This window comes from Microtus oregoni, unplaced genomic scaffold (assembly GCF_018167655.1).
Source record: "Microtus oregoni isolate MIOR12 unplaced genomic scaffold, Mior012 000001F_ref0000356, whole genome shotgun sequence".
Lineage (NCBI taxonomy): Eukaryota > Metazoa > Chordata > Mammalia > Rodentia > Cricetidae > Microtus > Microtus oregoni.
Window position 1 is genome coordinate 74,795,313 of NW_024543060.1, and position 16,685 is coordinate 74,811,997.

General features: G+C 39.3%; 1 protein-coding gene across 4 annotated transcripts in view; it reads left to right on the forward strand.

Moving 5' to 3' along the window:
* The first annotated feature begins 10,575 nt into the window (after nucleotides 1-10,575).
* The window catches only part of Otogl (otogelin like), a 123,373-nt gene continuing 117,263 nt past the window's right edge, over nucleotides 10,576-16,685 (forward strand). For 2 of the 4 annotated variants that reach the window (XM_041670772.1, XM_041670795.1), the window contains exons 1-3: nucleotides 10,576-10,654; nucleotides 11,644-11,683; nucleotides 12,683-12,731. In XM_041670772.1, the coding sequence (XP_041526706.1) occupies nucleotides 10,576-10,654; nucleotides 11,644-11,683; nucleotides 12,683-12,731 (168 nt within the window). The remainder of the gene's footprint in view (nucleotides 10,655-11,643; nucleotides 11,684-12,682; nucleotides 12,732-16,685) is intronic. The other 2 variants (XM_041670781.1, XM_041670789.1) reach the window with 1 other exon arrangement.

Consider the following 16,685-nt stretch of genomic DNA (forward strand, 5'->3'; position numbering starts at 1 on the left):
GTATTAGGGACTGGGACTGTGGGTATAAGGCCAGGTCCCTTGTCTAGTTGGAGACATTTCCAAAGGTGACTTTAGGGTCTCCCAGTAACCTTCGTGAGCACAAAATCTAGATCTCTGAAGCCGTCCACTATACCCATCTCATTTTATGAAAGAAACGGAGACTGAGTGAGGTGGCTGCTTCTCTTCCCTTGATGGAGGTGGTGGTGTAGAGCACAATAAAAGCAGCAGTGTGGTGAATCTTTCTTGTTTTTCTTGCCTCTTCCTAACATCACTGTCTTCTTTTTGTTGTTTTGAATTTTGTTCCTCTAAGGATATGGAGTCTTTGGAAAGCTTACCAAGGAAGCTGGGGTGTCCCGGGAAACTTCTTATGTGTAACCAGACATTAAGCGTGTGACCAGTTGGTCCCGTGGGGACTTCAACTCTTCGGCAGTTTGTAGGAAACACGAAGCCATGGGAATGTCTGACTTGAGATGGATGATAACCTAGGATCTAAGACACCCGTCTAATCGTCCTCACAGTTCTGGGGAATTCCCCTGTAATTTTCTGGCAAGTTCCCTTTGTTTCTAAACCGGCCAAAGTTAATTTCTGATGTTTTTGTAGCCAGAGAACATTTCTGTCATGTTCTCCAACCACGCAGCACGATCCTTACACTGCAATTTTAAAGAACTTGGAAAGATCACCAAGGATAATTCTAACTAAGCTACACAAGAAAATCAGAGCGCTTTTCTCTTATGACCCGAATAAGAAACATAACCACAGCTATGCATCTTTTTAGCTGTGAGTTTAATTATAGTTATGACTAGCTAACAACATAGTTATAATAAATACGTGTATAAATGGAACTTGTTTTCTGTTATATGACATTATATCAGAGAATATGCTAAAAGCCATATTGTGATATAGCTTTTACACTGATTCTTTTCTGATTGTAAAATTAATATGTATTTTGCCAAGTTTTCCCCCAGGTCTTAAGAACTATATAAAATGAATAAACTTTAGTGCATTTTCCTATTGAAAATGATAGAAAAACAAACTCCATGTTGCCAAAATACTACAAGCAAGAAGCCATAGCAAAATATGATGGTTGAATCAGACTGAAAGGATGAGAAATAATGAGACCTGGAAGATTTTTTTTCACCCTTTCAAATCATTCTCACAAACATCTGGCTTAGCACTGCTATTTAGAAAATAAGTTATAGAACCTCATATTTTCTTTTTAGTGTAATTCCTTTTCATGTATCTAGCGAGCAGACCATTCCCCCTTGGAAGAATTAAGAATGTCAATTTTAAAATGAAGTTGATGGTTATTAGTTTCTTCGGCTGAATTAGAACGAATCTATGGACTCACCCAACATTGATTTGTGAGCTAACTTGTCTCCTGTATTCACAGCAAACTCTCCTAGAAGTCGCCACGTCATTCATACCTTGTGGCATTTGAAGACAGAGTGCACAATTTTGCCGGGCCAGGACGTGCAGAACCCCGTCATCAACGTTGACTTCCAAAAGTGACCAGCAGAGGGCTTCTCTGTGCTTGCAAGAAATGACTTGCTAATGGGCAATACCTGGCATAAGTGGAAGAGAACTGACTTGATTAAATATAAGCTCAGGTTAAGGGAAAATCAGTTTTCTGAATACAAGCTCTGCTGGATAAAAATAAAGTAGAAAGATTGGTTACATGAACAAAGTTTATGTGACTCTTGGCTTTAATACTTGGCTTGCTCATGTTCTCCTTGAAGAGCATGAGGCAAATGTCATAGAGAGGAGCATAGGTAAAATCCAGCAGTGGGTGAGGCCCACTCGTGTTAGCTTTTGCTATATACAGTGCTCTAATGAGGCTTTTTAACTGGGGTACAGTTGTGTACTTGATCTAGTTTTTATTGGCTTGTGAACAATGATTAGGAAATTCGCAGGAATTTTACGAGCCAGCTGCAATTATATTGTACTCAAAGTTGGCAAAACTGTGAAGATTTATATCATGGGAACCCACAGATGCTGCAAACCATGGTCCTTCACGTTGCCCAGCGTGCGAAGTATTTACCTGTATTCCACTGGGTGTAAAACCCTGCTCACACCAGATGTCAGCACAATCGCCATTGAAAGTGTGATCCATCCCTTTACAAGTCCATAGATCTACTGGGCTCTTGGTCCACTGCTAAGTGAGCTGGAGGCTAGAGCTGGCAACCACCCTGGTCTCAGGAGTGCACAACAAGGAGTGGAGAACGAGCTGGTTAATAGAAGACTTGATGTGCCTGGGAGCCCTGATCTGCAATTGCTGTCTCTGTTTCCCTGGCTTATTTAGCCCTCCCTGGCCATTTACCGGGTGTGGTAAATGACCTTTTCCCAGGAATGGTTAACTTATGTTTTAGCACTATCCTTAAAATTCTGCCACCTTTCAGTGACACTTCATATGGCCTCTGACATGGTTGATGTACTAATACTGTTATTCATACACGTAGTGGGAGTTCAGATTTATTAACGCCACACTCAGCTTGGTTGTCAAACTAATTTGACTTATTATTAATTAATATTTATTAAAGACAGCGTGTCATGTAACCTGGGCTTCTTTTGGATTCACTATGTAGTCCAGGCTGGTTTAAAGTTCTGCTACTCAGCCTCTCTAGGATTAGAAGTGTGATAACTGGGTGGTGGCGCACGCCTTTAATCCCAGCACTTGAGGCAGAGGCAGGGAGATCTCTGAGTTTGAGGCCAGCCTGGTCTACAGAGCGAGTTCTAGGACAGCCAAGGCTACACAGAAAAACCTCATCTCAAAAAACAACAAGAACAACAACAAAACATGTGAGCTATATCCCTGCTTTATTGCCTTTTTGCAAACCAACAATCTGATTTTCTATGTTAGAAGCTTCCTTTGGGATTCTAAAGGTGACACACTAGCTCTGTTGAAGACAGCTCCCTGTCATGTGTTTTCTTGCTGTGTGTACCTGTGTGATGTGTATTATGTGCCTATTAACGCACACCCTGGCTTTAATACTCCTTAAGATCCCTGCCTCCTCAAAATGGTCCCCTCTTCAGCATCCTCTCCTATCTTGTCAGCACTTTATTCTTTATGACACAATTTCTATCAGCTTTAAAATAACCACCCAAAGTCACTTCCAGTACTACAGGTGATGTCAGTACTCTGGAGGCTGAGATAAGAGGATTTCATTATCAAGGCCAGCAGTGTCTACAGAAGAGTTTCAGGCAAGCTTTGCTGCATAAGATCGCCCTCCCCACCCAAAACAAACAACACCTGACTGGCCAACTAAACCAAAATTGTCGAACAAAAAAGCCAAACGAAGCTAACCAAGCAGCCACACAAACAGAAACTGGATGACAACAAAGGGTACCTGTATCCATTTTCATGAATAAAACAACTTGCAGTATATATTCATGATATCCAAAAATGACATTACTGCCCATTCAATTAGTTATCCCAGAAAGCATCCTCCCTTACATTTCCTTCCTCTGAGAGCCACATTTGATTAAACAGCAAATTCTACTAGTTTATTTCTAAATATTTCTGGACTAATATCTTTCTTCAGGCTGCACATGTTCTATCCTAGACCAAATGGCTCTCATCTTTTAGGGACTTTTACCATGCCTGCTTTTCTTCATTTACGGGTGTCTTTGAATACAGACTGGCTTTTCAAGTTGCCAGAGACAGATGCGTGTGTGTAAATGTCTCTGGGTTCATCCTTGCATGGGTGTGCACACATGCATGCAGTCCTCTGCTGCTCCTTTGCTTCAGATGCTCCACTAGCTTCCGTGGTCTTTGAGAAAGAGCCCAAAGGCTTTGCTTTCTCCTCACTTTGCTATCTCCACCTTCCAGCCCTCCTCCCGGCACTCCCTTGCCCATTCTTCTTCATATACACTAGGTCTCTCAATCAGCAACATAAGCAATTTTTCCTGCTTGGTAGCTTGGGTGTCATTTAAAAATCACCTTTCAGACCTTCCATTTTTTCCAACTGTCTCAGAACACCTTGACTTTAATCACATTCCCCATAGTTAATTAGTTTTAGAATGGTTTTTAATGGAACTTATATTATGGGATTTTTGGGGGGGGGGCATCTTATTCTTCTCCTTATTTCCTTTGTCTAGTATTGTGACACCCTTTGGATTAGCTTTCCAAGTGGTTTATATGTCTTATTCTTTGATATTTCATGTCATCTAACATAACATTTTAAACCATAGTAGTGAGATCTCTGAACTATTATTTATCATTTTTTTGTGACTGGTTGGATTTTCCCATCTGTCTGCGTCTAGGAATTTCTGACTCTTCTTGTCTATATGAACAGCAAAGTAATTTAGTTCAACCAGAAAGTAAGCCTGTTGTTAGACAATAAAACACAGAGCATAATGGTGTAGGAGAGCCATTCTCCCCCACCTTTTAATTTTTTATTTCTAAAATTATTTTATTTTTATTTTTTTATTTTTTATTTTTTTTTGGTTTTTCAAGATAGGGTTTCTCTGTAGCTTTTGGTTCCTGTCCTGGAACTAGCTCTTGTAGACCAGGCTGGCCTCGAACTCCCAGAGATCCGCCTGCCTCTGCCTCCCGAGTGCTGGGATTAAAGGCGTGCGCCACCACCGCCTGGCTAATTTTTTATTTCTAAAATTATTTTATTTTTAAAGGTTATAATCAAATTGCATCATCACTCCCCTTATTTTCCTCCCCTCCAACTTTTCCTATGTATCTTCTTGCTCTCTCTCAAATTCAAATATGTATAAGTGCATGCGTGTGTTGCACATGTAAGCGTGTGTGTTTGTGTGTGTGTGTACTGTGATCAGGACATGGAGGAGAGTATGAAAAATAGCTGCCATCTTCAGTTCTGCCCAGGCCCTCAAAGGGAGGGCCCACAACCTGAGGACGGCCAATAATTTTTGTCTCTATCATTTATATTTAAGTAAATGCGAAAGATATGGATCAGTTCTAGGATTAGCCATGTGTTCATTTTATAGAGACCTAAGTGCTTATATTGGTGGACAGAGGCTATAACTGCTCCTTTGCTTCTATAACAAATCGCCACAGACTTCATGACTTAACACAGCACAAATGCAACTGATAGGCCTGAATATCAGAAGTCCAAAATGGGTTTCGCTGGGCTCACAACAAGACATGGGCCGAACTGCTTTCTCCTTTGCCTTTTATGGTTTTCGAGTCTTGTTTTCTTTCCCCATCAGAGCTTCACTCTGACTTTTTCTCTGCCCTTACCCATCTTTACCCTGGACTCCCAGGTGTTCTCAAGGATAATCTCATCTAGCAAGCATAATCACGTTCTTAAAAACCTGTGTTTCTTGAGTAATCAATTTTCCTGGTTCTGAGAATTAGGGACGTAGGCATCTTTTCCTCAGGGTTAGCGGAAGAACAGCACACCACACCTATTCAGTGGGAGTTCTGAAGGTGTGTTGCCAATGGACCAGAAGCTGTAAGAGGGAGGATTGCTTTGGAGAAAAAAAACCTAGAAAGAGTAGAAAAACTAACCATGCCCATATCATCTTCCCAAACAGTTAGCTTCTGCACAGTGGGCAGGGATGCTCACCTTTAATTGTCCCCCCTTAGTTTTCCACCTCTGTTTCTTTGTTTTCAAGAGGAATTTATCAACTCCCACTGTACTTATAATTTGCCTGTATTCCTTCTTTCCTACCTGTTTTGTGTTCTATTTCCTTAAAGCCAGATGCTCTCATTATCAAAATGTGGATGCCTGATGCCCTTGGAGTCAATCAGAAAACATGAGCTGTAGGGGAGCTGGGCTTGGGAATCCGTGTCTCTAACATGCTCCCTAGGTAATTCTTGTACACACCAGTTAAATAGCTACCACTTTGTTCTAAGTAAAGTTGATAAACTTATCTTGTTAGAAGAGAAGACTAGAGAAAAGCTTCTAAGGGGACTAGGACATTGTCACTGCAGCCTTTGGGAGGTAATAACAATTTCGTATGCCACTCAGTAAGAGTCTTATTCAGGCTGGGAGTAGGGAAGAGGTCACATTAAGATAAGGGGGTACACACTTGGGTTCTTGACCAACTGTTATTTGATTCTCAAAACACAACGAAGAACTTGGTTTCTTCTGTTGTTTTCATATTGATGTGTGTTCTGCTGGAAAATCGCGGAAGACCGTATCCCCAAAGACCTTTCAGAACCCACCATCCCAATGCAGAGGACGTGATTGATTAAACTGACTTCAGGCACTATCCAGAGGTTACATTGGCAGCCATAGTTAGCCAGATTGTTACTGTTTGAGCTGGAATCTTGGTGCGATAGCACGGCATTGAGGAATCTGACTGGTTTGGTTTTATTAATATCATTTTGTTATTAATATTAATCACCAAATTTTACTTGGATAATTTATGCAATATGATCCGATGATGAGCTGTTTTGATGTTATTCCTTAAAAAAAAACCACAAGTCTTGCAGTTATTTGTTTTGGATAATTTTCCCTTATAATTAAGCTGGGAAGGGAAGCCACAATTAAGCTGATAAAGAAAACAAATATTTAAAGTACATCAAAGGAACAAAACCTGTCTTTGATGGTTGGTGTTTTGGTTTTGGCAATATGGTAATTCATAATGATCTTTAAATTTACCACTTATAAAGCCGGGAGGAGATACATAAGATGGTTAACCACAGAAATCACTTGATGCTTCCACATAGCTCTAAGGGACATTCCCAGAAACCAAAGCCAAAGCAAGAAGAGGACTTAGATTTCCTTCAATATGAAGTCATGATTATAATTCAGACTCTAAGAACATTTAGGCTAAGAAACAAGAAACTCCTAGAACATATGATAGCAGTAGGTACATTTTTAGGGGTATGGGGGGGTGATAGATACATCCTAAACTCTGGTGATAATAGGATTCTCCCAGAAAATGCTAACCATATAAACAACACACAGTACTGCAAAACCGTTGAGAGAAGCAAACTACAATCCATGGGATTGAAACCATTGCTGCTTGCTCCCCAGGACCTTAAAATACTTTCTCCCTGCAATTTTAAAGCAGGTGCACACAAATACTCATGATACAAGCAAGGATCACAGGCATGAGAAACTAGTTCCCCTCTCTCTATTTAGTACCTCGTGCAATGTTCTAGATCGTGTAAATCCAACATATTGTAGTAGTCCAGCGAACACGAGAGGTGCAGAAGTAAGATGTTGACAAGAGGAGATGTGTTGGAGGAACATTACTTCTTTCCCCATTGGATAGTGCAAAGCCAATCACTCTACAGCAGCCTGGAAATGAATGTCTTTATAATCTATAGCGTGGTGACTTTTGGGTCTAAACTTTAAGTTGAAGTAATGACAAATACAGATATGATTTATGAAATATTACCTGTCCTCATATGGTAAAGCTAAGATAGATCTCACATCTAAAATAAATTATATGAAACATCTCAGGCATAATCACACAACACACAGCTTGAAAGCATATGTACAATTCTTCAGATTATTTTATTGTAATAGGTAATCTTATATTATTATAGTATTATAATAAAAGAGTGAAACTCATAGTGCTAAAATTCATCTTAGAGGTATATTTTTTGGTATCTCAATGACAAGACAAATTCTGGAAAAAAAATCATGGAACCAGCAATGTGTTAGGTTTAGCAAAGCAAATGAGGAATTTCATTTGTACTGAATTTGAATTTCACTAGTAGACTGTGATATTGTGGCAATCACATGTTAGCTACTGTAGATGTGATCTCAATTTATGTAAATGGATATTACATAAATATTCTAGGGAAATACATTTTCTTCCAAGGCAACGAATTTTATTACAAAATCCCATTATCATTGATACACACACACACACACACACACACACACACACACACACACACACGCCATGAGGTCAGAGTTTTCCCATTCTTGCAAGTTGTTTTGAATGTGGTGGGTTGGGGCCAAAAGGTTGTTAGGTGTCAACTTTCTGAAGCTCATATTCCATGTGGGAAAATGCACAGTGCTTTGTGGCAAAAAGGGAACTGTTTATTGCTTGCATTTTGTGCTTGACTCAGGCTTCTTATGAACTTAGAATCTCTTCATAAACTGGCAGATGACTCACATTTTGCCTAAGTTCCTTTGTCAGGGTAGAAAGAAATATAAAAGCTGTCATTCTGACGGCAATAATCGCACATAGAAATAGTCATAAATTCCTGTTTTGTGTCCCTGGGTCTAATCTTTCATCTAGACGCTCTGTTCTGTTGGAGCTATTCACGGAAGCCTATTTTGCTTATTTTAATGCTGACTACCATTTCAGGTAACAAGTTCAGGATGGAGTTAGTTGAAAAAGAACTTGGCATTTCGTTATTGCTTTCTTTGTCATTGTTTCTTCTTCTTTTGAAATTTCTTCTCTATGAAAAGCCTCGACAGAGAGGAGTGGAGAGAAGGCACACAGCAAGCCCCTACTTATAAAAGAATGCTACGTTGAGGATTATTTTCTTTAGGGTGGTAATTTTTACTGCTTTGTAATAGACAAAACACCTTCCGGTTTCTGAATACCGAGTTTAAAAACAGAAAAAGAGAAAAAAAAGTCAGATGATATAGTCTTGGAATTTTCAATTTTACTCAGTGAAAATTGAAGTGATACTTTTGAATCAAAAGATACCAGATGAAATTTGAGGTGAAAATTCAGTTATTAAATTTAATTAATTTTTTGTGCTCTCAAAGTTTATATGAGAAATGTGAAGTTCACCTGACTTTCTAGGCAATTTTCAAGCGCACTAAAAACAACTAGGTTCGTAATCCAACTATCAAATCATAAAACTTCACTTTGATTTCAATTCAAGAGTTTTCTATATGTGCATCATTTTTGAAAAAGTTGTTTCAAGGCAAGAAATCGAGGTGTTATTAGCTAGAGAAAACAATTCTGAATTATGAATTCCAACATCTGTCACATCATACACTGTTTCATAAGCAAAGCTAAGAAGAGCTGTAGACTAGCCAGGGGAAGGGAAGCAAAGGCTTAGTAACATATGTTGATTTATAGCATTTTACACAAAAAACTTACTTCCTTAAATCTGAGAAAGTTCTTTGGAAGGCAATTTTTCTTATGTTCTAAACAGAGTGTAGCCATCGCTTCTCAATTAGTCTATATTGACACATTAAAAAAAGAGATGATTTTGTAGTTTTGACCGTGGCTTAATAGATACATATTTCTGGACCATGTTTAGAATGTAATCTTGAGTTACTAACTTAATTATCTGTGCAGACTTAGTTGTCCAATTAGTTCAAGGATAACAGATGATGGACTTTTTAGCAAATATTATTGAATGCATGCTTTACTTTAAAACATATGCATTAAAACTTCAGAAAGAGTGTGTACGTGTGTGTTGTAGACAGGCACGTAGCTATTTTTAATGCTATTTGTGTGTATATTTCATGATTACTTTTTATTGAGTGGGCATACATTTTTTGTTGTTGTTGCTTCATGGAATTAGGTGTTTTTCATTAATGGAGAATTAAGATCGCATGGAACAATAATATCACGTGATCAGGGAATGTGGGACAATAACAGGAAACGGGGTATGCACTGGATATTGAATGTTTCAGTCATTGGATACTTTGAACTTATTGCAGAGCAAGTGTCTGGGAAACACCAAACAGTAATAATTGCTATGTGGTACTGATGTTGTCAGATGCTTTTTCTTATTGTAGCCTGTCTGCTGAGTGAGAGGGACAGGGGCAAGGTAGTTAGAATCTGCTCTAGGAAATGTGAACGCACTGCGTAAGCCTGGCGTTCATTTGTTTGTGGGCTCAGAGCATCTCTTTTGTTGCTCAGTATGAAGGATAGCATTTCTCTGATGCTGCCCTCGGCAGTCAATCGCTTCTGGAGAAGCGTGCCCAACTGCGGGAATAAGACCTCTTTCTTTGTGATCTAAACAGGTATTTACCATTGAGGATGGATAAATAGAATATTAGGGAAAGTTTTTAGTACGTGCTGAACTGTTTTGTTTCCTTCTCAAATCTGCATTCGTTCTAAAGTGTTTAACAGCTCTCTGGGCTGATGAAACCGTCAACTTAATTGGACCGTAATAAAATTTCAGTCGAAAATACGTGCACATAGTTTTAATTTAATTTTTAAGAATAAAATGCTATATTGTAGACACTGTAGGGAAAGTTGATTAGATTTCATTCCACCTGTCCTCGTCCTCACAGGCTACTCTTTTGTGACTAAGAAGATGTAGATAATGAACCAACACTTAGGAATTCAATAGTTATTCCATGACGTTAGAAGACATAACCAAGTATTGTTTGGATGCTCGCATCTTGCAAGGTTACAACAGGCTGATATCAGATAAAGAGGTGTGTGATGTGCAGGTGTGTGGCCGGCTGTAACTGATACGGGCTCAGGCAAGAAGCTGCCTTTCATCGCTAACGAGAGACTCAGCCAAAGGACTGAACGTGAGTTCTACAGCCTCAGATGCTGTGTGTAGCAAGGTGGGGTTTCCCTTCAATCCCTTTATCCCATAACGGTGTTCGTCTGCATCTGAGCCCACGACGAGCACTCCCACTTGCAAGATGTCGTTATAGTGGAGACCAACAATTTGGCTTCCGTTCAGGGAGAGAGAGAGAGAGAGAGTCCACTGAAATGAACATTGTGAGAAAGCTCAACTTAATGGTACCTTGGAGTGTTTTCTCGTTTCAGGTGTTGCTGTTTTCCTTACAAGGTAAGGACTTTCGTGTTTTGACCTTTATTTATCGTGAAGGTCATTTATCATTTATCTTCATTCTCTCTTGAAATTTATATAGTTTCCTTTTCAGTTAGTTCTCAAGCATTCTGAAGTCATTAGAATAGGTATGTACTAAATAACATTCAGGCAGTTTTACTGAATTCTTAAGAATGCAGAGAATTTTAAACCTTTTCTTGAAACTTTTTGAATTTTCTTTAATGACTATTTAAAATCATGCCTTTGTCATTATACTATCAGTGTAACTTACTCCTATCAAACACTTTGCAATTATTTCCTTTATTTAATTAAGCACTTGTAACTTTATGATAGAGGGGAATAAAGTGTTTAAACTTGCTTCATGTTATTAAAATCTAAAAGATTAGCATTTGAGGTTGTGAATTAATTTTCAATTTTTATAGCAAGTTTATCTATAAGCTAATTTTTATTCAGTTTTTCATGGAGATGGCATTTATTTATATCTAATTTTTACTTCTTGATCCCTAAGAAAGAGTCTATGTTTTGGAGCTTAGGGGGAAATGGGAAGAAATGACGGAAGTGTGACAGACTCATCCAAGTTGCTATCTTCCTCTTACAGTAGCACCTTGTTCTCAAGGAGAACGGTGTAGCTGCTATGCTGGAGGGACCCTGAGATTGGCTTGTTCACCATGATCATTGTGTGGCTTGCTTTATAGCATGCTCCAGCCTGCCAACTACTAAGCTGCAGGGCCAGAACTCAAACAGTTCTGTGATTCCATGCCTAGCCCTCACTTCCTTGCGTGATGCCACTGTAGAAACCCGCAGACCGTCACTATAGTTTCTGCCTTGTTGCTCGCCTCAGGTGGATCACAGATTCTTCGCTGGTCGGAGTCCTCTAAGAGAATAAAATAGCTAATTGCGAGTCTCAATCCACGTTTTAGAATCTGGGTAAAATGATTTGTTAAGTAGCAGTGTGTTGCAGTCTCACAGTCTGTGTTTATCTCTGGCAGGATACGTTTGTGCATCATCTATCCTGACAGAGACATCCGAGTGAGTATTTCTTTATCTCTCTGTTCTGAAACTCCAAAGCAATGAGACTATGCCAAGTTCAACAGACGGCTTTGTCTGTTTTTTTTTTTTTTTTAATAACAAGTGAAACATTGACCCGAAGCTTGAGATATTCTTCTTTGAAAGATTTCCAAATATTAGAAATGAATGGGCATTCCTTTCCTGTTTGTAAGAAGATCTTGGTGTTGTCCACTGCCCGTAGGTCCCAAAGAGACATTTCTTTCATTTCATAGATTTAAAGAAGTTATATCCAGTAATATGTCTCTTTACGTTTTCACATTTATTATTGACTGCTAATGTATTATTGTTAACATCAATTAAAACTGATTTTAGTGCTTAAATGACTAAAAATGGTTCTAGTAATAAATAATGAAATAGTTTTAACTGCTTTGCTTAAAAGCAGAATTATAGTAATAGGATTTTAAAAGAATACTTTTATTGATAAAAATAAAATAAAAATATCAAATCCCATAGCTTATGTTATGTGTAACTTAGTGAACTAATGATTTGATTTGGATAGCTGGCAATTAAATATCCTTACATTTTTATATCATGCTACTTTTAAATGACATGGAACAGATGAAATTTGAATATTACATTTGGAAAAGTAAATGCCCCCTTGATAAATATTTACTTCAACAAACTCACAAAGTTCTAGGGAGACTAGACTATGCCTTTCGGTGATATAATACTACATTATTTTGCTTGTTACTCAGTCTCAAAGTTCCTTCCTAAAATTCCATGTATATCAGAGCCCAGTGAGATTTGGGGCCAGTCCCGAATTTTGTAAAATGAGACAGCTTCACCACCCAAATCTCACCCTTCGGAAGAGGGGAGGGGGTCCTTTAAATGTTAAGCCAAGAAAGGCCTCTTTGATAAAGGGATGGAGATCTGGACACAAACACCAGCTCCCTCTTGGGAAAGGCTGTTCAGGTTGCCCAGGGGCCTCTGACTACACAAGTTCTTTGTGTTTTCTTGCAGAAGTGAGTTCCATGAAAAGGGACAGAAAGGAGCTCTGTTAGGACCGCAGGTAGGTTAAGCCTCAGCTGGAGCGAGGCAGAGAAAGAATTCATTCCATTGTGGCCTCTGCTGTCACATCAACAATGAGACCTTTGTGGAGGGAATGAAATGCTAAAAACAAGACAGGAAGAAGCGTGATGGCCTGAAGGCGTTTCTCTGCAGCTTTTATTGTGTTTTATTTTTTGCGACCCTGCACTATATTCTCGGTTCTCATTGACTTGTTTGGAATGAAACGCTTTTTTCTTTCTCTTCATCCACCTCAGGAACCCACACATAGGCTTCAGTGTTGATGTCGATTGGATACAATCTACTTGCTGGAATCTTTGAATGATTTAAAAATTAAATACAGTATTGGGCAGGACAGTAGCAACAAGGCAAACACACCTAAGAAGAAATGGAGAAAGACGGAGATGATATGAGTTAGATACATCCAAAGGGCACTGAACATATTCTTATATACTGACAGACATCTTTTGTAGTTTCTAAAAAATCTAAACTATGGCTATTTCTGAAGAGCAGCTTACTGTAAATTTGAGAACACTTTGCTTGCTCCTTCTTATATATAGAAGGGATACTGAGTAACACGATTGCCGCATCATCAAAATATGTTGGAATGTTCAAGTAAATGAGCTTCAGGAAATATTTCTCTATGAAAGACAGATAATAAACTAGAGATTTAGTGTGGGGAAGACTTTCTTTGGGGAAGTAATATGACTTGAGTATTTATGTACTTAACGTTCATGGGAACCCTTGACAAATCCTGAAATCCAAACGATTTCTCTTTGGAAATTATTTTCACTTATGGGTAGATGTGTGTCTACATGCCAGTATGTATACCTGAGCCCGAAGCATTGGGTTCCACGCGCTGGTCTTTCAGGTGCTTGTTGAGTCGCCTGATGTGGGCACAAGTAACTGAATCCAGTTCCTCTGAATTCAGCAAGTGCTCTTAACCAGTAAACTGTCTCTTTAACCTCTGAAATACGATAAGTATTTCCTGCTTGGTACACTCATCCTTTGTGGGTATATTTTATTAGAGTAAACTGAAGAAAATGAATAGATGCAGAAGACAAATGGGTAGCAGTTTTTCTCTTACTGCCAGCCCCCAAATCATGACATGGAGACTAATTGTTAATTATGAATGCCTGGCCTTAGCTTAGCTTATTTTTTTCTAGCTAGTTCTTTTCGGTTAAACTTAAATTAAACCATTTTTATTAATCTATATGCTGTCCTGAGGCTCGTTTTCCTCATCCATACTGTCTATCCTGCCTTCCTGCTTCCTCTGCTCTGGCTGACTGGCCCCCAGCTGCCTGGCTCTTCTTTTCTCTCTGCCCGCCAGCCCCATCTGGTCCTCCTCTGCCTAACTATTGGCCATTCAGCTTTTTATTAGATCAACAAGGCGCCTTAGGCAGGCAAGGTGTAATAGCAACACATCTTTACATAGTTAAACAACTATTCTGTAATACAAACAAATGTAACACATCTTTACTTAGTTAAACAAATATTCTCTTCCAGAACACAAATACGATATAATATATTGACAATTTAGAAGATAAAACAAATTCATTTTTTTTTTGTTGAGATTAGAGATTCTCGTGTGTGTGTGTGTGTGTGTGTGTGTGTGTGTGTGTGTAGTTTGGTGTATTTGGACATGTCATTGAGACTGCGCCTGCAGCTCACAGGGTTTGCATCTCCATGTCATTGATAGATAACTTCCATGATGCCCCGCAGGCTACTTGGTACCTTTGTTCCTGTGAAATCTAGCCAGCAGGAGGAAGCTTTCTGCTCCACTTGGTTTCTTCATATCCTGTGACCAAAGTTTATTGTCCATGACTTTGGCATTTTCTGTGGATGGATGGAGATTGAAACATAAGCAGATACTTATGCTTCCATAGGAAGTACTTCATCGACAGAATCATCTTCCTTGTCATGGGGTCTTAAAAAAACCTAGAATAGCCATGGAAATAATAATTCAGTTTAAGGAGAATTCTGTATTTCAGAAGCCGCAGTAGGAGGATGATTGGTTTCAGTCTAGCCTGGGCTATGTAGGGATACCATGTCTGAGGACAAACCAAACCCCCAGAAGAATGCTTGTGTACAAAGCTTCTTGTCTATCGTGGGTAGCAGTTAAAATGAGTTTTCTGTGATAATTTTGAAGGGCATGCTTGCCGGTAGAGCGTATTAACCAAAAAGTTCATCTGTATAATTCAGTAGAAAAATATGGTGGTGAAGATAAAAAGCCTCTTCCATTCTGGTGAGTGAACACTCTGGACTGAAAAACTTGTGTGAGCTGGGCCCTAAATGGGCATATAAAGAGCCCCGTGGGTGGAACCGACCCAGTGTGCATTTACATGTCATGAGTATCTATTTAATCTGCCTACAGGAGTTAGGCTAATGCCTCCCCTCTATTACCAAGAGGGGATGCACTTGCTTTGCCTTGGTGTCCATTTTAGGCAGGATGAAGAGCAGGAGTCTTGCTTGCCCTTCTGTTTCCTGTAGTCTGTGAATGCATGTCAAGATCAGTTAACGTCGATTAAGGTCTCAAAGGAGAAATATGACAGGGAGCAACGAGGTCACAGTCATGTAGTGCACTGCTTAGAAAGAGGCTGGAAGGCCACGCACGTTGAGTTCATTCCTCAGCCGTAAGCAAACAGCCCTGATGGATGGATAACTGTCCGCAGAAATATGCTGGTAGTGACGTCAGCAAGGCAAGCCTAGGCACAGACTTCTATAAATGGCAGGCATGTCAGTGTTACAGTGCGTTCCCTGTGCAAGGCACACGTCTGTGGTCCCGAGCACCCTCCTGTGGAGGTGTGACCAGGAACAAGAAAGAACAGGCTGTCCTCTTTCGTCAGTTGTGTGAGAGTGTGTATCCACTGCCACATTCTTTGTACTACATCCGATAATTCTCCTGCAGCAGGCACTGAGGCCAACCAAGACTTGGGCTGAAATCACATTCCTATCCACAGTTCTGAACAGCATGAAGCACATTCCCATTTGAACAGTATCTTTTGTTCCAGTTCAGTTGGTACTTGTGGCTGACATGCCAGGGGTCATGTTTTATACATATAAACAAGAATAACCATGCTTGTAATTCAGAAATTTCATGTCTCCAGGGATCTGTGAAAATAGCATTTCTGTTCAAGTGGTTTATTGAGCCTGAGTCACCATGAATTATTTGATGTTATGTACATAACACAAGAAAAAAAATGCCCCACTTATCAAAGTGGTACACTATTCTAACTTCAGATATGCTCTGAATCTAAAACTGAGTATGAAACATTATACAAGTGAAATGCATTATGACCCTGGGTAGACAGAAGGGATGTTGAGTTGTCAGGGAGCTGGTGTGCTAAGTGGTCATTGGGATTTCCTTAGAGAAGGTCAGAGTTGAGTGGAACAAGAAAAAAAATACATGCATTTGCTTGAGTCCAGTGTTATAAAGTATATTAAGTTTAAAAATTACATTTCTTTGTCTTTGTGTGTGTGTACACAGGCATGCGTATATATGGAGAGAGAGAGAAATAAAAAGAGAGAGGGGGGAGGGAGGGAGAAAGGGGGGTGCTCTTGTGCTGTGGCAGATACATGGATGTCAGATGACAACTTTTGGGAACCTCTTCCTCTTTCCATATTGTGATCATGGGAATCCAGTTCAGGTCATTGGACTTTACCTGCTGAACCATCTTGACAGCCTCTATATTTTATTTTCAGTTAGTAATAGTAAGGAATAGCGAGCCTTTCATTTTTTTAATGAACGATGATATTATTAAAGTGGTGATTATTTCGCTTTACACTTCTGATTCTATAAGGGAGATACTGCTATTCCTTTTTATTTATTGGGCCATGAGGCTACATGGAGTAGATAATTTATTCAAGTACTTAGGTCATTGGGAGGCAGAGTTGAAGTAGCTATGCATTTTTCAGACATCAAAGATGATGGATTTATTTCCATTGCAAGGATTGGCCA